This window comes from Dermacentor silvarum, chromosome 1, assembly GCF_013339745.2.
Source record: "Dermacentor silvarum isolate Dsil-2018 chromosome 1, BIME_Dsil_1.4, whole genome shotgun sequence".
In the NCBI taxonomy this organism is placed as follows: domain Eukaryota; kingdom Metazoa; phylum Arthropoda; class Arachnida; order Ixodida; family Ixodidae; genus Dermacentor; species Dermacentor silvarum.
In genome coordinates, this window is record NC_051154.1 from 154227819 (window position 1) to 154251192 (window position 23374).

The following is a 23374-nucleotide window of genomic DNA, read 5'->3' on the forward strand; positions in this document are numbered from 1 at the left end:
TAGGTTAGTGAATGATTATTTCTATATCAGCTATGACAAGTATGGATTATTATTTTCATCTAAACAAAAGGGCAAGTGGTTTGTTACTCACCCTTTGTCCACCATAAAAGTATACCTCCATGACTTCAGGTCCTTCCATGGAACGCATCCTAATGGCTGACTGCATAAGGAAGACGTAGTCTCTCTTCAATTGGTCAATCTCTTTTTCCTGGTCTTGTAGGCAGCTGCAAGGCATGAGAAACAGAAACTCTTTCAATCAGTAACAACAGTTCCTGAGCTTTATAACTAAGAGGCCCGCTAAGCTGCAACAATTAAACAAGCACAAATAACATAAACGTTTCACGCATAATCAGTTTACAATACACATTTTATCAGTTATTCAAGATAACTAAATTTTCCAAAAGAGCAGAAGGTAATGCTCAAAACCTTGCTCTGTGCAAACATGACTCGATGCAAGACAGCTTGAACATACTAGAAAAACAGAGACATGTGAGGAACTGCAGTAGAATCTCAGTAAACATAAACTGCTTAAAGGGGTCCTGAGCCACTCTTTGGGCTTGGTGAAAAAACACAGTCCGCGGATAGCATACGCTGCTGTGAACATCTCAGCCAAATATTGCAGTTGTGCGCGGTGCATGAAGCTCGCAAGCAGAGCTGTTATTGGCGGTTATTGGCCAATAGCTGACATCAATCAAGAAGGGTGTTTGGATCCATACACTTCTTCCTACTGTTACTGTGTATATTTATTGACGCAGTTTAATAAACAGACTGAAGTAAGTGAAAATCTGCTTTCAAATTTTGATAATAATTACATACTTCCGGAAGAAGCCAACTATCATTTGCTCACGCTCGGCCGCGGCCACCCACATAGGAACTAAACTTTGGCCACCCTGCTTATTGGTATTGTAGCCATTGGGTCTCACTAATTTCGACTGGATTTGGACACTCAACTAGCCTCGAACCATGCGAAACTTAAGGTCAGACCACACGCACGCTTGCCCGCGCATGCTCACTCCTCGTTGCTCTTGATTAGACGCCTTCTGCAGACTTCGTTTGGCATTGAGCTACCGATAGCGCTTCAAAATGCGCAAGTTGGATGTGGCTGCTATTCGTCATTCAAGCTGGTGCAGGACAAAGCCGGTCCACACCACGTAGCACAGCCAGACAGGAGCATATGAGTGTGAGCGCGCACTCAAGCCCTGTCGTGCCCAAAGTAAACACTTCGCATACGCACTGCAGTTGCATGTAGCTGCGATATCCTACGTAACGTAGATACCGCGGCCACCGTGGGGTGCCGCAACGAGTCTGCTGGCTGAGCGCACTGCAGCTTGCTGAGGACAACCACATTTGGCACGTTGTAGGTGTCAAAATTGGAAATAGTGGTGTCTATGTGAACATCCAAAATTAAATTTGAACTGCGTACCACATTGATGTTCAGTAGGTGGAGCGTTGTGGGCACACCCCACTCCGCCGTAGCTTTCGCAGCGCGTCTTTAAAGAATGGGCAGAAGCACCACGAATGGCATGCTTGACTGCCAATAACTCCGCTACTGCTGAATAGATTGAAGCATATTTTGTGCCCAAGTATTTCGGAAATAGTCTAATTTAACTTCAAATGCATTTTTCGACTTCGATAAAAAGTGGTTCAGGGCCCCTTGAAACGGAATTGCCAGTTGAATGAAACAACAGCCATATATTGGTTGGTATTGCATTTGGATAATGCAAAAAAATGCTAGTTAATCGAAACCAAAATTTTTTGTAACTCTCAGCAAATAGAACAACAGAAGCAAGATCTAAGTATATTCTTGTTCAGCCAAAATGTGATTTTTATTTGAGACACCTGTCTTCTGTGCAGAAAGCCATCCTTAAAAGCAGTGGCAAACACTCAAATATTTGCTTACTCAAGAAAGCAAATATTTTGATAGATATTTACTGCATAGCATGTACAGTCCAGACAGCTTGGCGGCACTGGCACTCACCCCATAGACGGTCGAAATAAGAGCAACTGAAATTTTGGACACCTTACACGGACGCCATTTCACAATTTGGATCCACAAGCACGACCTCGTGTTAATTCAGTCACCAAGCTGAGCAGTAAGAGCAATGTTATTGCTTTGATACGTCGCCGGTGCTTCCTCTATATCAAAACTGGCGAAGCCTAGTCAATCCATAAATTGCCTATCGCACTCAAACCATGGGACAAAATAGCAGTTACATTCACTTCTTTATTCTTCACATGCCGAACTCGGTTAAATGGGTGTATGACATGTAATGCTACACCTCTGCACATCTCTCTAAGTAAACGGAACCTCCGTTAATCGGATCATATTTCTCTGGTTCCTTGAAGTTCTATTTAAGATTATATTGTATAGGAGAATAAAGGCGGTGTCTCAGTTCAGCATGATCTCCACAAAACGATGTGTTTTCATAAAGACAAAGACAAGTCATCCTGCTGAAACTTCGAAACTTTATGAAGACAAGTTCTCTTGTTGAAACAGAGTCAGCCATATCCTTTATTTTCGTGCTGGCCTGCTGCAAGAACGCAGAAAATTTTACTAAACTGATAATGTAAGTAACTGATCTGCCTGCTAGCATAATTAGTTAATTATATCATCATTTCCCTCACTCTTTTAAGTTAACTGCATTTACATACCTAAAGCAAAATGTTGGAAGCAATGGCAAATGTTTACTGTATCACTGCCACTGCCTTTGAACAGCAAATATACAGTAGCTAGACACAATGATTACTGAAACATGACAATCTCTTGAGACTTGCACTTTCTGAAAAAAATGTAGCAATCATGCCAGCCCATCCTTTACAACCTAATCAACAAAGATGAAGGCTTTCAGTGGAAAGAAAGGGTGGGGGACTAAGAAACCCTAGTCAGAATTTTCAAACAAGACAAAGGGACATTAACAGTATATTTTGGGGGGCTAGTTGATGTGAAGCAAGGCAACGATACATATAAGCAAAAGCGGTGTCCCTCATTGTTTTCTTGTTACCATCTTCGTTAAAGTTATGCTAGCCACACACCTCGAAGACAAAGGGGTGACAGGAAGTTCAGCTTTGAGCTAACATTTTCAGAAGAAAGACAAGTTTGTCTATAAGACACTTGTCTATGAAGAAACGTAGGCTCCAGGCTAAGGTTTGTTCCCTTGTTCTCTTGTTCCCTTTCCTTGTTCGGCCACTGTTGGTCACTAGTTAAAACTTTTGTATGTTATCTCTTTGTTACTTTCTATAATGTTTCTATTAGTCGAGTATAAAGCCTATTAAATTTACATACTACAACCTGCAATGAATTAAAGTGGTGTTTTACTGTCTCTTTAGTTACAGAGCTACAAAAATTTGAAATTGAAAGCAAGAAGCACAGAGTTCAGAGTACGTTAGGGATAGCTACTTTTATTTCCATGTTGAGGTCTTATTTTTCTCCCACGGGGCCTCGAAAAGGCCTCGAAAAGTCGCAAACACAGTATGCTAAACACTTATTTTTGATCACCTGTAGGTTGGAAGTCTCCAAACATTTCGGCCAAAAAGGCACATCACGTGCAGCTTCTCGGGACAAAAATTCTACTTTTATGTATAAACAAACAGAAATTTCTGTAATCAAGAGGCAGGCATGTGATAAACGTCTAAACTTTCGGTGTCTTGAACCTTTCAATTTACTATTTTATCCCTGCCTATTTACAAAACACTGCAGGCCAATTTTACTAGGCCTAAGCAGGAGTGATAGATGGAATGGTCAGTATGACACGACACACTTTACATGGAGAATTTGCACAAATTTAGAGAGGAAGACACAAAAGAAAGGGGCTAATGCAAAAAATAAAGCAGAAATATCAATTTTGCTATTTTGCTTGTTTATACTCCTACAAAGTGTAGAAAATTTTGCTTGCAGTTCTTGTCCTAATGCACCGTTGCATCAATGCACTTATGGGTTCACATGGTAACTCTGAAGGCCGCAGCAGTATTGGAAGATTGCGGCCACTCCTCTATAGTTACAATATGTAAAAACCATTTGGAGACTTATCGGCTTTTGTTGTGCAAAAAATGCGAGGATGTGTGAATTTATATGTCCATGCATTCTGGCCCCAAGGTCATTATGTACTTTCCCATATGAGAGCAGAACCCCCCTGCACTCAATGCGGCCATCTGATCAGTACGCTGTTTTCAGAGCCTCAGTGGGCTGGACCTGGTTAGCAGGCTGCTCTTAGAAGGTATCTGATATAGGCCAAATACCATTGCTCAATGCATTGCGGAGAGCCAACAAATTCAAACAAAAGCCCAAACTTATCCTGCATCATTGTGACTGAGGAATCATTGTAAGTGCTGAGTCATTGGCTTCAAAAGACTTCATGAAAGGTACTGATGCCAGCAGAGACACAGTGTGTGTGAAATAATTGCAGCCAGGCATATAGACTCGCAATAGAAGGGCCAAAACGAAAAGCATCACCAAAATAAAGGATGTGATGCATGCTTTCATATACATGAACATCTGTGGAGGCTAGCAGTTCACTGCATCTAGGACAAACACTGAGAAGAAGGTGCAGCTGTGAGAGAAGACCCCTGCACCTTATTCCTTCAAATGCCTGTAGCTAGCCCATCATGGCACCATCTTGAAGAAATCATACAGGAGATTATTCAAGGGCTCCATTAAGGTTCCTTAGTCAATATTTGGCTAAATATGGCTGGGAGGCCTTATGAGACAAAGCACAATGATTCTCCAACATTATATAATTTTCATACATTCTCTGTGCTGAATTAAGCAAGCAACAGCTCCGTAGTAGAAATGTTATGTACACACTGCTTATCCAAACAAGTACAAGTTTCACCATCATCATCATCAACCTATTTTATGTCTGCTGTAGGATGAAGGCCTCTTACAGCAATCACCCGTTTCATGTGTCAGCTGACTCCATCCTATGCCTGAAAATTCCCTAATTGCACTACACCACCTAATTATCTGCCGTCCTCAACTGTATTTCCCTTGTCCTGTCACCCATCCTTCTGTTCTAATAGACCATTGGTTATCTGCTCTATGCATCAGATGAACTGCCCACCTTCACTCTTGTCTCTTAATCTCAACTAGAATATCGGGTACTCTTGTTAGCTCTCTAATTTATATTGCCGTCTTACTGTCTCTCAACGCTGCACCTATAATTTTTTTGTTCGATTGCTCACTGCAATGACCTTAGCTTCTTCTTAAGCTTCACTGTCATCTTCAAAGCCCCATACATTATCACTTAATAGTTGAATGCACTTATTATATACATTATAGACCACTTATAACGTAACCATTTATAGTGCAGAACTGGCTACAACGCGGCCTTTTCCGACTCCCGTTTATCCTCCCATAGAACTCCATGTATACGCATACCGCTTACAGTGCAGCCGCGTGAGATGAAATACCGGTTATAATGTGGCTTCCGCGGGAAAGTCTCGCAGACAAGGGCGGGAGCAAGCATGCTTCTCAACAAGGTGCGTGCTCCCGGCCGGCATATGCATTATTCAATGCAATCAAACTCTCGTTAATTCAGACTTATTTGGCCACACGTTGGTTAATTCGGACTACTTTCGGAGCTCGGTGAGCGAGGAGCGCCGCAAATGTGCAACGCAAAAGAGCAAGAACGGCACTAGCGTCCAACCGAAACGAAGCGGCGGAGTCCGCATCTCCACAGCCATCAGTTGAAATCGTACGTGAAGTGACAGCAACGCCGGAACGCTTCGAGCCTATTTGTGTCTTTAAAGCCTGTATTCTTGCGTTTACCGCCATGCACAACACCGCGTTGGCCGTGGGCTTTCGTAACTGCGTAGTCGTCATCCATGATCGCGTTGATAGCTGCCGCGGTTTTCTCTGCAGCAGTTGTGGCAAACAGTGGTTTCGTTTTTACTCGGTACGCGTGTCGGCCGCGTGCCTGAAAAACTGCGTCGTCGCCATCGATGATCGCATAGATAGCGACCGCGGTTTCGACTGCAGGTGTTGCAGCGAATGGTAGTTCATTCGTCCAGACTCGGTGCGTGCATCGCTGACTGGCGAAAACGTAATCGCAATGTGCGCGCGATTGTACAAAGCGTGTCTACATGCTTGGTCTACATGTTTTGCATACGTGCAGGGCTTGAAAATCATTATTTTGGTTATAGTGCGGTACCGCTTATAGTGCAGATATTCGCGACTCTGGTGACTTACGTTATAAGCGGTCTACACTGTACAAAGATATTGGTAAGCTTCCAATCCTGACTTGGGAGTGCCTGCCATATGCCTTCCAAGCCACCTATATTTGCTTGCAAGTTCTCCCCTCATGATCTGGGTCAAAATTACATGGTTATGATGGGTTAAAGCGTCCCTTTCTTTGACATTTATTCCAAAGCTGGCAAAGCCACAACAATTCCCTTGGTACTTAGTGGTAGCCCATCGTGGCAAGCAGTTCTTCGGTAGGTTTGCTGCAGTAGCCTGACTAGCAGTAGCCAGTCTTAATCCTCATGTCTGATGTAAGCTGCCCAGCATTTAAATAGTAGTTGAGTAAACAGGCAAGTACACTGAATGAAGTCTGACTACTGTCTCATAGCTTTATTTGCATTTACTAAAAGAGATGTGTCACAATAAAAGTAAACAAAATTAAAGAAGCATATACAGTAAAAGCTCGATGATACGAATCTCACGGGGTCACGAAAAATATTCGTATTAGCCGAAATTCGTATCATCGAAACACAATTAAAACTACTGTCGAATCTTGATAATTCGAACTCGAAGGGGCCCGAAAATTTGTTCGAATTAAAAGGACGTATTTTTGAAGTATTCGTGCACCATAGCACGATGCACGAACGGTGCGAGTCGTGAAATATCGTGGCGCGCAAGCGCATAGCAAGCGCGGGCCACGAAACTGCCCACGCCGGCTAATGGTCGCTTCCCGATAATGACAGAAAACGAAGCTTCAGGGAGCAAGCGGGCAGCGCCGGCACACGGGTGCGCGCGGAGACCGTTGAAGGTGAGGGAGGAGGGCGGCAGGGAAGCCGATTTGGCCGCGTCAACTCCGCCGCTTCGGTGGCTCCCCTCGCCCTCCCTCTCAACTCCCTCGTAGCTTTCTCACCTTCGACTCCGTGCGCACATCGTGCGCGCCCGCCGCCGTGCTGGCGCCAGCTTATTTTAGCCGCCCCCTGAAGTTTCGTTTTCTGCCGTTATCGGGAAGCGAGCGTTTGCGGGCGTGGCAGTTTCGTTGGCCCGACTGTGCCTCCGCCGCTGCTTCCCTCTGCGCTGCTGCCGCAGCATGCAAGGTCAACATGTGACTAGAAAATAGAGGAGAAGGGTTCACTGCCATTTTATCCGCGTGGCTGAGACGTCGGCACTAGTGTGTGCTAGAATACGGTTGTCTAGAACACTCTAGTCGGCACGTACACGCTTGTTCCGGCGCGATGCAGAAATGGCGACCTTGAAATTTGAGTGAGGGTAAAATTTCCGCCGCGGGTTTTTTTTTTTTTTTTTTTTTTTTTTTCCCGTTCCTTCGCGCGCCGCATTGAGGGGTCTCTCCTGAGCTTTTGCTCTATGGCGGTGTCAGAGCAATGCCGGTCGGAGGCGCTGCCGCGTGATTTGGCGCGCTGCTAAGAGCATTGTCGGTGCGCGGTATGTTCGAAATAAGCGTGTTTGAATTAACGAGATTCGACTGTAGCTAAATTAAAGAGTCAGAGGTGAACTCACTCAGGCACATGTACGTAAAAAGCATTTATTTCTTGAAGCGCCACCGCTTCACAATCTTCGCGCCCAGTCGCGGAGTCCGCGCTGTCCGGCGCCGCGCCTCCGCACCAAAAGAGAAGGAGAGAAAGCGCGTGACTGCGCGCTGTTCTCTTTCGCGGCCGTCCGTGGGGCGGCGTTTATTCGTATCAACCGACGCAGGCTGAAAATCGATTCGTAACAACCGTTCTCTAGCACGTTGCAAAGTAATGGGGCTCGGCCGGGACCACAGAAAAATTCGTATCATCCGGAAATTCGTATTAGCCGTGATCGTATCATCGAGCTTTTACTGTATAACACTTACTTTAAATTACATTTAGTTTAAAAATATCACATACAATATAGCTTGTCAAAAGCAAAACAAATTCATTGTACCAGTCCCCCCCCCCCCCCCCCCCAATTTCTCCTACTTGTTTTACAAAGCAACTTCAGGCAAATGCAGTGTTTAAGAATGAGTGTCTTGGCTTTTCTGTGAGGTGAAATGATACAGAGAGAAATGCTCTCCCTTTCATTGAGATGTATGTTGAGGCTTCCTTGTTCTCTTAAGTGACAGAGATTGTTAACAACACTTACTTTTGGTAAGTTATGGCATGGCACTGTTGTTGCTGCAATAACCTTGACAAATTCTGAACTTCCTCATTCAGAAATCGGTTATGACTCTGTAGCATGCAGCATTTATCATTCATTCGTTGTATGTTCAAGTTGTTCCCCCTTGCATTCGGCCTGAAAAATTACAGATAGAAGTACAATGGTCAAACATAAAGCCATTATAAGCACACACAAAATGAGAATATTAAGCCACATAGGCACAACAAGCTAGCAGTAAATCAAAGTCAACCAGTAACTCCCAGAACAGTTAGCTACAGCTAATTGATATGTACACAGTGAAATCTCCAGATAAACATATGACGTTTCAGTTGCTATACAATGGGCAGCAAGACAAATGTGTCCAAAGAGTCATAAAAAGCAACAATTTCATCAAAGCTGCACCAAATACTAATGAGAATAAAGGTTTTAACATCAGTGGCTATCTTTTGACTGTCTTTTAATGATTCCTCCATTCCGTGAAGCACTGCCAATGAGATTTTGAGATTGGCTAATATTGAAGTCCGGAATGTCCTTGCTAACCAGTATATGACATTATATTTCATATAATATGGTAGAGAGGAAGATTTCCATTAGACCAGGTGACCAGTCCCGAGCCACATATGGATGCACAAAATGCCACATAAGCTTGCAAGTTGCAGCTGAGCTGTATGCAATCATGGTGACCTTCTATGGTCCTCCAAATATAGAGGAAACTTTTCATATTGACATTGGTGGGATGAGGAGTTCCACTGCACAGTGTATGTTCCTTGTGTAAGTATATTTGCAGTACTCATGCCTAGCAACCTCACTTCAATGTGACTTCAGAATAAATATATAGTATATCACACAGTGCCAATAAGAAAAACATCCTTACTGTAAGTGTCAACTTTGCTACACATCTTAGCCATTGCTAGGCTACTGTTATTTTTGCCAGCGCAAGCGAACAAAGATCTTATCCGTTGATGTACACCCGTGAGCAAAAGTATAAGGACCAGGGATTGCGCGATAAAGCCGATTTTTTCAACTGCCTACGAATGCAACTTGAAATTGAGGACTGCAGTCTAAACTTGGCATTGCGAACTTTCCAGTGTACTCGTAGATTTCAGTTTATGCATGTTAATTACGAAGAAATTCAGTTTTTTCGGCGACCCTGTGGTCTGTATACTTTTGCTCATGGGTGTACTACTTCAGCCAAAAACACTGCATCTGTACATATCTCCTTCAATCATAAATTATGATGAACTTTTAATAAATGTATCAAATTTACATAATCTTGTTCCAAGGTGCTGCAGACTTCACTGAAACAAACTCAAGGTGGTAGGATGATTCTCTGTGAATTTTCTAATGAGTCCTCAGTATTACAGATGAGGTAATTAAATTTTGAAGTTAATGTACAGTCACTCATGTGACATATTTTGTAAGAAGAAGTGGATCACTGGCTCAAAGCATAGAGTTTCCTAAAAAAATTACTAGAGGGAACTCTCGCACTAGTGTCCATGGGACCTGCAAGCATGGCAGTGCAGCTAGCATGGGAATGATGGCTAGTACATGGATTGGCCTAAACTTCATCTTTATGATTTACATGGCTTTTTGACTTTGTTCACTGATCAATGTTGACAAAATATTATGATATAAATGCTACAGTTCATAGTGGTTATGCATGTCCACAGAGTATTGTTGACTTCTGCATTTAGAAAAATGGAATTAGTTCAAAATTTGGACCAATAAGGGCAGATAAAGCATTCTAAACAAAGCTAGAAGAAAGTCTGAAGCAACAAGCATGACGATCGGACAAATACATGTACAGTATAGACGACTTATAACATAACCGCTTATAGTGCAGGACCGGATATAGTACGGTCTTTTCAGATTCCCGTTAATTTTCCCATAGCACTCCATGTATACACATACCGCTTACAGTGCAGCTGCGTGAGACGAAATACCGGTTATAATGCGGCTTCCGCGGGAAAATCTCCCCGACAAGGGCGGTAACGAGCACGCTTCTCAACGAGGTGCGCCCACCGATGGGAGAGGAGATCAACGAGGGCGATGGAGCATGAGTCCAAGGGTGATAAAATTGTCGCCGCGCGCCGTATGTGCGAGTGAAAGCGCGCGGGGGACGCGCGCCTTCACGGAGAGCGAACGCACAGCGGAGAGCAAACGCAACTTCTATCACGCGAAAGGCCGTGGGGGTATGGGAGGGAGGGTGGGCGATGCTGTGCTGTGGCACCAAATGCGTATCTTGCAACTGGGCGCAAGGGAAATTGGCGACGCTATCTCCCACGCGAAAGGAGCAAAGAGGGAAGGCACCACAAGAGGGAGGGAGGGGGGGGGGGGGGGCAGCTTCTACTCAGCCAACAAATGCGTTCGCGCCTGTGCCGGCTGTCAGTGTTGTCGCACGCACCGTATCTTGAAAGCGATCTCCACGCGGCTCTGACCTTTGTATGCGCCGTGCTTACGCCGCTCAGTTTCCGGTGAAGTGATAGACCGCATGAATCTTCGCTCGCTGCGGCAGCCGCGTTTCCCGACGCCTGCCTTTTGACAGTGGTTGTCTGCGGTCATCGAGTCTATTCATGTTTGCTTGTGCGCGTTAACACCACGCTTGTTAATTCAGTTAGTAAGCGAATGTGTCAAGATTATGCAGCCGATAAAACTACTATCCTTACTCCTTATAGCTCTCTACTAATTTGCTATTGCAATTGATGCTTCGCCTTTCGGGCGAAACTGAGACAATTTTTTTAAAAATTATTACTTTGTCTGCTTCATGCGAAGATCGTGGGTACTTGGACATTAACCTTTCAACGTTCGTAAATTTAAACGGATGCAAAACGCCCAGTCGCACGCTTCGATTCGCGGATATGTGCGACTGCTTGGTCTACATGTTTTGCATACATGCAGGGCTTTAAAATCATTGTTTTGGTTATAGTGCGGTACCGTTTATAGTGCAGATATTCACGACTCCGGCGACTTACCGTTATAAGCGGTCTACACTGTACTAACCATCATTGCCATGTGAGCTGAATGATTCCTCAAGTAATTTTAGAAGGAAACTCCATGGCTCAAAGCAACATGCACAAGTTTGTTTACTGCCTGCATATTGACAAAGGAAAAACTATTGTTTTGCAGTTGTTTATAAAACATGGCACGTCAAACATCCTGTCAAGCACTAGTCCCTTTCATAAAGTGGCCAGGTGCAGTAATAATCTGCACAGTGAAATGAAATGGATTCACACTGGGTAAGCAGAAGTTTCAATTTACCCACAGCTCGATGTCTGTGCTTTTTTTCTTACCACAACAGGACACAACTGGCAAACGTAAGTGGCACACTAAAATGTGCACACCATGACTTCGTTACCCTTGCCATGCCATTATCTATGTTTAAAATAAAAATATAATTGTGACTAAAGCGAATCTGCATATATTCATGACTGCTATCGAAAACGAGCTCACAGCTTGCACTTCCACTCACTGGATATGGGGTCTACACATTTTGCAATGTAGTGCAACAAGTTAGCCTATGTGCTTTGTTGCTATGATCCTTGACCACTTAGATGGCCGTAGGAGGAGACAGGCCAGCTGGGACACAATCACTAGATTGCATACTGGAGCCTTGGGGCCACATTTTTCCGTCAACCATGTTTTTCTTTTTCTTTCGTTTTTTTAATTTCGTTCTTTCATGATTTGAGTCCATTTACACCAAATAGAAATGACCTAGGTAAATGCTCCTGTGACATAGCTTGCGAGACCCTTCGTCACCTTTTACAATGATAGCATTGTGTAATCAAATGTGTAGAGGATACAGTGGTAGCCTAACACCGATGACAGAGCTGTTAAAATGAAGAAAGATGTAACAACCTTCCCAAAGACATCCGATGCCCAACCAAAGCAGGAAACACACCTCGTATAATACTGAAATGAGGGATCAAACAAGTGAAACGGGCTGCTGATGATGTCGTGGCCTGTATGCCAATACCAGATGCAAGGTACCGTTTCAGTAATCGGAGCAATGTGTTTCTGGCTCATTTGGTGACCCTAACAAATTCTGCAATAAGGTATGTGCCATTGCTCAACGCATGTGTTCTATATAGACATGTTTTGTTGTAAATTCACCCTTTCAATAAGAATATTATAGCTTGCAGAACATCCAACCTTGGAATATGAAGAATACTACTGTCAAAGCTAAAAAATACTAAATTTCGATTAAATATACTAAAAATTCTTTTATTACTCGACATGTTGGTCGTTTATTAAAGATTTTACGGACACTGTTCAAGAGGGATGCTGTGAACAGGCACTCTACCCTATATAGTCTCAGCAAGAAAGATCTGTTTCACAAACAGAAATGCTTATGAATTTTATTCATAAAATATTTACGTAACGGTGGCCGAAATTTCGGTTGCCGCTGTACATTGGTTCTATAAGTAGGTGTCGCTGCTCTGGGTACGTCTGAAAAATTGATGGGTTCGAAAAATCAAGATCTCCGATCTAAAAAATCAGTCGGTGATTGTATATATGTTCTTTTGAAATCAGTTCTGCCTTAAACTAAAAAGCAAATTAAAAATCATAAAGCTATTGGTGCCAATACGACAATCATAAACAATCTCTAAAACTCAGTCATTTAACAATAAAATAGTAAAAGTTGGCCGATATGCACTTGCTTTGAGATACAGGTAATGGTTGAGCAATAATTTCGTTTGTATAAATTTTTAACTTTAGGCATGCAGTACTTCTCAAAGAGGCAATTAGTACGAGCATTATGTGGTACACTAGTGATAATTCAGATATCTTTTTTTTTTTCACTAGAACTAATTTGTGAAAATTCAATACTGGTGTTCTTTTCACCCTTCATCATAGACTCGGACTCCATCAGGCCACCAATATCACTGGCATCCACCGCTTGGCATGACATATGATAGAAAGAATAAAAACTTGGATGGACTGCTACAAAATACAGCCCCTGGACCCCCTTGTCTGGACAGCTAGCTCAGAATGGTCTTCCTGGAGGAAGCAGCTTATTCACTATTGTGCCACCTTTATATTTACATGCTACTACTAAGAACTAGGAAGTCAGGCGAATTCTCTTGATGAGTTCGTAAGGGGAACAAGTCTCCAACACCTTCATGTTCAGTTAAGAGGAGAAAAAGAGTTTGGATAGTATCCTCAAAGTTTACAACTGCTTCATCCCTCACACAGAGCGTCACCTTCAAGCAAATCAGGCTCATATCTGTGTGCAACAAGATGAAGAGTCTGTAGAAGAATTCTTCACAGCACATCATGCCTTATAAGAATTTCACCTATGGCACTCTTCACAAATAAGTTGGACTCATCCATCTCGTCGCTGGTATGAGGGACCACATCATCTTTGAAGCACCACAGCTTGATGCAATCCATTTTCTCCAGAAATCGTTGAATGTCTCTCGATAGCACGAAGTTTGCTGACAGTAAAGCAAAATGTTTTCAACCAAAATCACAAAGTTGGATCGCACTTCCTGCCACCTTCCTGTCACTTTGTCTATGTCTGCTTCTTGTTTTTTTCTACTTTCAAGTTTACTGGCATTCTCCAAGCACTAACTAGCCCAACAAGCCACTCTCATGAACATCATTTCTAGACTCATTTCTAGCACCACAAGAAAAAAATAACCTGCACAAGGCATTATGATTCATTGTAACTATTAGGATAATGTTTCTCATGTTGGTTCTACCATAATATACCATCAACTACAAGCCTATTAGGTGCTTTTTTTTTTTAAACTGAGATGCAAAAAGCTATTTAAGGTGCCTTTGAATATACAGTCATGCTGTTCAAAAACCAGCAAGTATTGAATAGCCTTGAATAAAATTACTGACCTCAAATCATCCCCACTGGCTTCAAGGCAATGGATTCGATGTTGTAGCTCAGCAATGAGGTTGTCTTGTTCAATAAGGGTATTCTTTTGAGATGTCTCTCGGTTCAAAGCTTTTGCCAGCTCACATTTTGTGGCCCTAATGAAATGCACCCAAGAAAAACAAAAAATCTGGCTTTAAAATTCTTGGTTGCAGGATAAACTAAACAACAGGAGCATGCTGCAACATTAGGAACATGTAAATATACTCAGATATAGTATATCTAAATACCCAGATAATACTCAGAACCATACCCATTCCAAGTAAATGTATTTTCACAAAAATATGTCAACACCACCTTGATGTGTAATTATTTAAAATACATAATTCATTAGGACAGCAACAGTCATTATACAGCCTACTTTCCCAACTTTTTTTTCTTCGTACAGATTTCTGAAAAATTATTTGTAGTACATACACAATTCTTCCACCATAGCTGTGTAATTTCAACAGGCAGCACAATCTACATTATAAATTCCAATGTCCAGTTTGCTAAATGACAATACATGACTAATCAACTTCTTAATTAGTGATTTTAAAAGCCATCATTTTATACTTCAGTGTTAAAGACTTTTGCAGTCTTGTGGACTGGGTGCATTTTAGTGGTGACAGCTGCTACACTGTAAGTACCCTAATTTTTTAAGACTGTCATCATCCTAGGCCATTCTATTTCATAAAGGTTCTTCTAATGTAGTTTGAAGTTTTGAAGTTATCATTCTTAAAGCTATCTATTGTCAAAGAATGCATGTACATTGCACACCTTGTGAGATGCATGACAGAGATGGATAATATGGGAGGCAAATGCCAGCTCAGAGCATTTTATCCCTGTTTACCACAGTTGGCAACGGCTTGTCAATCAGCTAAGCTGCATAATGAAATAAATGCAGCTAGTCCACAATCAATGCAGACATGAAGAGACATCAGGATGGGCCTCATTCTTATTGAATGTGCATAAAAATGGTTTGAATCTCAATTTTAACATTGTGTGTAGGGTCTGGCATTTTCAGTTAATACCAAGAATACTACTATGTCAAATTCCTTTCGAAAATTTTTGATGAAAATGAAAAAGATTAGTATTCCTGGATACTCATGCACACAAAAAGATTAACAGATAGAAAATTATAATTGAGAATTCATAGATCTTCAGGTGCAAATACTAAAGATTTGACACAGTCGTAGCCCTCATTGATATGAGCAAAGCATAATAAGTATATTTGCATCAATTGCAATAGTAAACTGGTAGCATTTATGATAAAAATCCTGTAAAATTATTTCTTTTGTCTGGCCATGTCTATGCAAGACGTGCACACACCTTAAAGGGGTATGGTGTAATAGTTCAGCGGAAATCCGCTAGGTGGAGATAAGTAATTAAAGAGAAACTGAGACTTCCACCCAAATGTAGCAATTCGCTACTATGGAAACCCAACCGGGTTCCTCGAAAGAAAGCCTCGCAGTTGAAGAAAAATTCGTCCTGGTCCGGGACTCGAAAGGCGGTGGTCCCGGGTTCGAGTCCCGGACCAGGACGAATTTTTCTTCAACTGCGAGGCTTTCTTTCGAGGAACCCGGTTGGGTTTCCATAGTAGCGAATTGCTACATTTGGGTGGAAGTCTCAGTTTCTCTTTAATTACTTATCTCCACCTAGCGGATTTCCGCTGAACTATTACACCATACACTTGTCTTTGCTTCGAGTTGTCGACAAATTCGACTTCGCCCTGCCATCTGCTAGCCGCCTGGTTAGCTCAGATGGTAGAGCGGCTGCCCCGGAAAGGCGGTGGTCCCGGGTTCGAGTCCCGGACCAGGACGAATTTTTCTTCAACTGCGAGGCTTTCTTTCGAGGAACCCGGTTGGGTTTCCATAGTAGCGAATTGCTACATTTGGGTGGAAGTCTCAGTTTCTCTTTAATTACTTATCTCCACCTAGCGGATTTCCGCTGAACTATTACACCATACACTTGTCTTTGCTTCGAGTTGTCGACAAATTCGACTTCGCCCTGCCATCTGCTAGCCGCCTGGTTAGCTCAGATGGTAGAGCGGCTGCCCCGGAAAGGCGGTGGTCCCGGGTTCGAGTCCCGGACCAGGACGAATTTTTCTTCAACTGCGAGGCTTTCTTTCGAGGAACCCGGTTGGGTTTCCATAGTAGCGAATTGCTACATTTGGGTGGAAGTCTCAGTTTCTCTTTAATTACTTATCTCCACCTAGCGGATTTCCGCTGAACTATTACACCATACACTTGTCTTTGCTTCGAGTTGTCGACAAATTCGACTTCGCCCTGCCATCTGCTAGCCGCCTGGTTAGCTCAGATGGTAGAGCGGCTGCCCCGGAAAGGCGGTGGTCCCGGGTTCGAGTCCCGGACCAGGACGAATTTTTCTTCAACTGCGAGGCTTTCTTTCGAGGAACCCGGAACCTTAAGGGACACTAAAACAAAACAATAAATCACTTTAGACTGATAGAGTAGTCGTTGAAAACTGTGTTGTTTTAATATCACGATGATAGGTTGATTATTAGCAGAGAAAATAAAAATCAAAGTTTCACTTTCCTAAATTTCACGCCGAAACCCCAAAGCTGGCATGCCACGGTGATGTCACGGATTTCAAAATATGTTTTTCGTATTTGGCGGCATTGGCTCAGTAACAATTCCAAAAACTTGCCATATTCAGTCTTTGGCTCCTTTAAAACACAATGTAGCCGATCTTTACAGTAACAGAATTCACTAGGCTGTAGCAGACGCCATCAAAATCCATGACGTCATGGCGGGCTGGTGCGGGCACTTCAAGGCGGTGTTACCACCATTTTGCATCTTTTCTGGCTTACTAAGAGTTTTCTCACTATAAGAGTAGTGTTTTTGGAATTGCAAAGGAGTAATCTGCCAATACACAAAAAATTTTTTTTTTCTTTTTAGTGCCCCTTTAACGTATGTGTTTACTAAACATATAGTAACAACAGCGATATATATATTGCATAATGCAGTCGTCACCTCACCACTAGGCAGAGCTTATTGCCAGATTTTAATAACATTCAATGAGTGGGATGGCTGGTACTAAAGCAGTTGCCTATGCTTTGTGATGGCATGACCTGAACCCTGCAATCCATGTATACTTTTGATTATAGCTTCTACAGGAAAGAAAGTAGGCTTAACCTGGCACCGAGCTATCTTAACAGCTTTTGTGTGACGAATGCAGGTTGTCTAACAAAATAAAAGTGCTCACACTAATGTTATCACAAAGAGTATGACAGTGGCAGAAAGAAGGCCGAGTAAAACATCTCACGCAGAAAGGTAAACACTGTTGGGACGCGAGCACGCGCGGAGGAGAGAGAGAGACGATTCGACAGAGTGAATCCCAACTGTCAACTGATTTTATTTTTCTTTTGCTTCAGCCGCCCTTGGGGCTGCTCGCCCTTTCCACTCGTCACCATTGGTGGAGAGTGGAGGACGGGTGCGCGGAGTGCAACCGGTATGGTGGCTAGAAAGGTTTCGGAGGTGCGCTCGCTGCTCGCCCTTGCCTGCACGTACAGTACAATTTCATGTGCAGTCGACAGTACATAGGACGGCAAGCAAGCAAAGGACAATGACCTCTGAAAAACAAGACTGCTTATATGGGTAAACTTGGGTCCATGAAATGAACAAACTAACTTGGCTGCAGCAATATGGCTCACACAATTGGCAGCAGTCAAATCGAATGGTGCTGCTTGCATTTCACACCCATTTCACAGCCTGCCATCATGCAACATAGATTAACCAGCAGATACTGCAACAAATCCAGAAACACAGCCAGCTAATGTCACTGCTTTCTGATGAGAACTTGCTGCTCTGTCTCCCATGAGCCCATAGAAACACTGATGTCAAGTAAGGTTTTAGAATAGTAAGCCTTTACAGCAGTAAATCCAACATCGAATGAAATATTCAGAAGCATATTGTGAAATTCTTGCCAGGCTAATTCATTTGAAAGCATTTAGAACATGAAAAGAAAAAATGAAAACATGCAAGATGTCACGTGAAAATCTAAACTTGCAGCTGTGATGAGCAGGAGGTTTTTACTTTATTATCCCATTTTTAACAACGTCAATAAGTTTGAGATATATGAAGTTGCCATTTTTTTTTCTGTCAAAATGAAAAAAATCACAATTTCTCACATCAGCTCAGCTTCCAGCTCATGCAGGCGCAGTGAGAGGGCAGAGTCTCCATGACCAATGGCTGAATCACTTGACACCGAGTTCCCAGATAGTGACCTAAGTGCATCAAAAAAGTATGTACGAAAGTGCAAGAACATATACCTAATGACAAACATCACAACTGTAGACTGGCACATGCAGCAGATATCAATTTAAGAACACATAAATAAATGGTAGCGTGGAGCAGAGGTAGAACACCCGGCTTCTAATCTGAAGGTTGTAAGTTCGAATCCTGCTCCAGTCCACGACATTTTCAGGCATGAAGTGACACCTGACACCGGCAAAAAAATATATATATATATCGCTGAGAGCTAGTGGGGCTATACCAGTCCAGGTGCAACCAAATTAGGAAGGCCCACTAAGCTTCAACAAAGTCACTCCCTCACCACAACAGGAATTGGCCTCCCTGGTGCAGTATTCGGCCACTACCTCCCTCATGACTCCTACAATTAACCCATGGCCCTCTGTCCCCAGCAGGTGCAGAGCACCTGACCAAGGCAGCGGTCAGACCTGCGACGTGGCAGAGGGTGCTAAGAATCTCTGGCTCCGGACAGGCCGCCACTGGAAACTGAACCTGGCAACGTTCAACACGCGCATCCTATCAAGTGAGGCTAGCTTAGCAGGGCTATTTGAAGAATTATCAGGTATTGCCTGGGATATTATTGGCCTTAGTGAGGTTAGAAGAACTGGTGAGGCTAGTACAGTGCTGACCATCGGCCACGCCCTCTGCTACAGAGGTCTTCCAGATAAAAGAGAATTCGGAGTAGGATTTCTAGTCCATAAGGACATAGCGGGCAACATTAATGAATTCTACAGCATTATTGAGAGGGTAGCAGTCGTCGTAATAAAGCTGAATAGGAGGTATAGAATGAAGGTAGTACAGGCCTACGCCCCAACCTCCAGTCACGATGATGAAGAAATAGAACAGTTCTATGAAGATGTTCAATTGGCAATAAAAAAGGTGCAAACTCAGTATTCTCTAGTCATGGGCGACTTCAATGCAAAAGTGGTGAAAAAGTAGGTTGGTGAGCAAGCAATTGGCAACTACAGCATCGATTCTAGGAACACTGGAGGAGATATGGTAGAATTTGTGGAAAGGAATAGGCTCCGAATAATGAATACCTTCTTCAGGAAGCGCAGCAACAGGAAGTGAAACCTGAAAAAGCCCTAATGGAGAAACAAGGAATGAAATAGATTTCATACTCTCTGCCGATCCGAGCATAGGTGCAGGATGTAGAAGTGATGGGAAGGGTAAAGTGCAGTGACCGTAGGTTAGTGAGGTCTAGGATTTCTCTCAACTTGAAGACAGAAAGAATAAAATTAGTCAAAAAGAAACAGGCCAACCTAGACGCAGTATGGGTAAAAGCAGATCAATTCAGGCTGGTGCTCGCAACAAATATGCAGCTTTAGAACAGGCAGATGAAGACAACATAGAGGTAATGAATGAAACCGTAACTAGGCTGATCTCAGAAGCAGCAATTGAAGTGGGAGGTAAGGCACCAAGGCAACCAGTAGGTAAGTTTTCCCAAGGAACAAAGGACCTAATAAAGAAACGGCAAAACATGAAAGTCTCAAACTCGAGAGTTCAGAAAAAATTTGCTGAACTGTCAAAACTGATCAACAAGAAAGTAAGGGATATCAGATATTATAACGTGGCAAAGATTGAGGAAGCAGTAAAATATGGATGCAGTCTGAAATCAGCTGAGAAGAAAACTTGGCATAGGACAATGGAAAAATGTATGCACTGAAAGATAAGCAGGGTAATATCATCAGCAATTTCGTTGACATAGTAAAAGCAGCGGAATAACTCTATACTGACCTGTACAGTTCCCATAGCAGCCAAGCTACTTTCATTCGAAGTAGTGATGAACAGGATACAGAGGCTCCTTCTATAACTAGCGATGAAGTTAGAAGGGCCTTAAAAGACATGACCAGGGGAAAAGCTGCTGGAGAAGATGGAATAACAGTCGATTTAATCAAAGATGGAGGAGATATCATGCTTGAAAAGCTTGCGGCCCTTTATACAATGCATTGCCTCATGACTTCAAGTGTACCAGAAAGCTGGAAGAACGCCAACGATATACTCATCCATAAGAAGGGAGACATTAAAGAATTGAAGAATTATAGACCAATTAGCTTGCTTTCAGTATTGTATAAAATATTCACCAAGATAATTTCGAATAGAATCAGGGCAACACAATTTCAGCCAACCAAGAGAACAGGCTGGCTTCACGAAGAGATATTCTACGATAGATTATATCCATGCCATCAATCAGGTAATAGAGAAATCTGTGGAATACAATCAACCTCTCTATGTCGCTTTCATAGATTATGAAAATGTATTTGATTCAGTAGAGATACAAGCAGTCGTAGAGGCATTGCGTAATCAAGGAGTACAGGAGGCATACGAGAATATCTTGGCAAATATCTGCAAGGATTGCACAGCAACCTTGGTTCTCCACAAGAAAAGTAGAAAGATACCTATCAAGAAAGGAGTCAGGCAAGGAGACAATCTCTCCAATGCTATTCACTGCATGCTTAGAAGAAGTATTCAAGCTCTTAGACTGGGAAGGCTTGGGAGTGAGAATCAACGGCGAATATCTCAGCAACCTTCGGTTTGCAGATGACATAGTCCTATCCAGCAACAATGGGGACACATTACAACAAATGATTGAGGACCTTAACCGAGAGAGTGTAAGACTGGGGTTGCAGATTAATATGCAGAAGACAAAGATAATGTTCAATAGCCTGGCAAGGGAACAAGAATTCAGGATCGCCAGTGAGCCTCTGGAGTCTGTAAAGGAGTACGTTTATCTAGGTGAGTTACTCACAGGGGACCCTGATCATGACAAAGAAACTTATAGAACAATAAAATTGGGTTGGAGTGCATACGGCAGGCATTGCCAAATCCTGACTGGGAGATTACCACTGTTGTTGAAAGGAAAAGTGTACGATCATTGCATTCTACCGGTGCTAACATATGGGGCAGAAACTTGGAGGTTAACAAAGAAGCTCGAGAACAAGTTTGGGACTGCACAAAGAGCGATGGAACCAGAAATCTTAGGACTAATGGTAAGAGACAGGAAGAGAGCGGTGTGGATCAGAGAGCAAGCGGGGATAGCCGATATTCTAATTGACTATTAAGAGAAAAAATAGAGCTGGGCAGACCATGTAATGCGTAGGATGGATAACCGGTGGACCATTAGATTTACAGAATGGATACCAAGAGAAGGGAAGCGCAGTCGAGGACGGCAGAAAACTAGGTGGGGTAATGAGGTTAGGAAATTTGCAGGCGCAAGTTGGAATCAGCTAGCGCAAGGCAGGGGTAATTAGAGATCACAAGGAGAGGCCTTCCTCATGCAGTGGACATAAATATAGGCTGATGATAATGATGAAATAAATAATATTTTCCTTCAACACATCTGAAATTAAGCATGTAAAGTACAGCAGCCTAAGAAACCAGACCACTTAGCACCTTCTGCTTTGATGCCAATCCCAGTTCTTAAATCAACTTTTTTTGAAGCAATAGCTTTCTTTGGCTCTTCCCCCCATTTTGCAGTTTGTAAGTGTCTGGCCATTCGTGGGAGGAGTCAACTAGGGCTGCTAGGCATGTGCTGGCTGATGTCTTGCCAAGCAAGACAGTATGGGCCACTGTCGTGCCGAGCATGGGCCACTGAGTATGTGCATGAAAAGACAACTTGCTGCTGGCTGCTATCTGGACTAGTAGACAACTTGGGTTACTGGATATGTGCGCTAACAGACAACAATGCGTATGTGACATAGGTGTGTAGGATATATAAAGAGCATACATTTCTGATGGTTGGTTTCCAACCCAGTTTCCCAAGCACAGAAGCCTAATTCTCTAACCATTAGGTCACAGACGCACGCCTAAATATTAATCGGATGTCAGCGACTAAAAATTACTGTACTTTTCTCAGCTGGACTGCTAACAACATGCACTTGGTCTTATTCGCAGAGAATGGTCCACCTTTTAAAAAAGATTCCGGTAGAACCCATCTTACAATGACTGACAGCGTTAATGCAATTAGCATTCAAGCAATGCAGCGACACACTTTATTACTGAATACACCTTTACTTGGAATCTGTAGCGGTCAATCTCAGATTTGGATTGCTTCGGCTATATGCGGCACACACCTGTCTGCGGAATTGGCCCACTTTGCTATGAAATTCGCTCACCAGGGTCGGCCATCACGATGACGGCATGACAGTGACTGTATGATGACGACGCAGTGTCTATGACTGCATGATGATGATATGGTGACAACAGAACAACAATGTGACCATGATAACATGAATACAATGGGATGACGACGAGTGTATGACAACGATGTCTTAATGATGACAGTATGACGAGAATTGGATGATGAAGCTTGAATGACGATGATGGAATGACGACGACATGAAAATGAGTGCATGACGACTGTATGACAATGGTGCAATGATGATGATGGCATGAGAACTGCTGCATAATCTCTACTGAATGACGACAGCATAATTACAATGAAATGACGAAGAAGGAATGACCTCAATAGAACAATACGGCATGCGACAATGGGATGACGTTTCTGAAATGATGACAGCGTGATGACAACGCCGTGACAATGAGATGATGACTGTATGACGACGATGATGTGATAACGACGGCATGACGAGAGTAGTATGAAGAAGCTGGAATGATGACAATGGAATGACCACAACAGCATCCAGACCACTAACAACATACCTATTGCCACACAAGCCGCATACATAGCATACCTAGTGGCCCAAGCTAGTAGACAACTTGGGTAACTGGGTCGGTGTAAGAGGCGAGAGAGATAGATAGACAGAAAGTGCCTGAAGTAAGCAAAGAATGCTAATTGCATTAAAAGGCAGCATAAAACATCTTTACCATTTCCCTAGTTCATATTGTTGCACCCATTGCACCCATGTCTTGGCAAAAATAATCTTCGGTACCTGTGGCATGTACACAGGACACTCATCGCACTTGTAA

The 23374-nt window shown here is 42.9% G+C and overlaps 1 protein-coding gene across 4 annotated transcripts in view; it reads right to left on the minus strand.

Annotated features, from left to right (window-relative positions):
- Window positions 1-23374, minus strand: part of LOC119436262 (uncharacterized) — a 694308-nt gene that overhangs the window by 499396 nt on the left and 171538 nt on the right. For all 4 annotated transcript variants that reach the window (XM_049656511.1, XM_049656518.1, XM_037703060.2 and 1 more), the window contains 4 exons: window positions 18325-18420; window positions 14159-14293; window positions 8297-8446; window positions 92-224 (listed from right to left, as the gene is read on the minus strand). In XM_049656511.1, the coding sequence (XP_049512468.1) occupies window positions 92-224; window positions 8297-8446; window positions 14159-14293; window positions 18325-18420 (514 nt within the window). The remainder of the gene's footprint in view (window positions 1-91; window positions 225-8296; window positions 8447-14158; window positions 14294-18324; window positions 18421-23374) is intronic.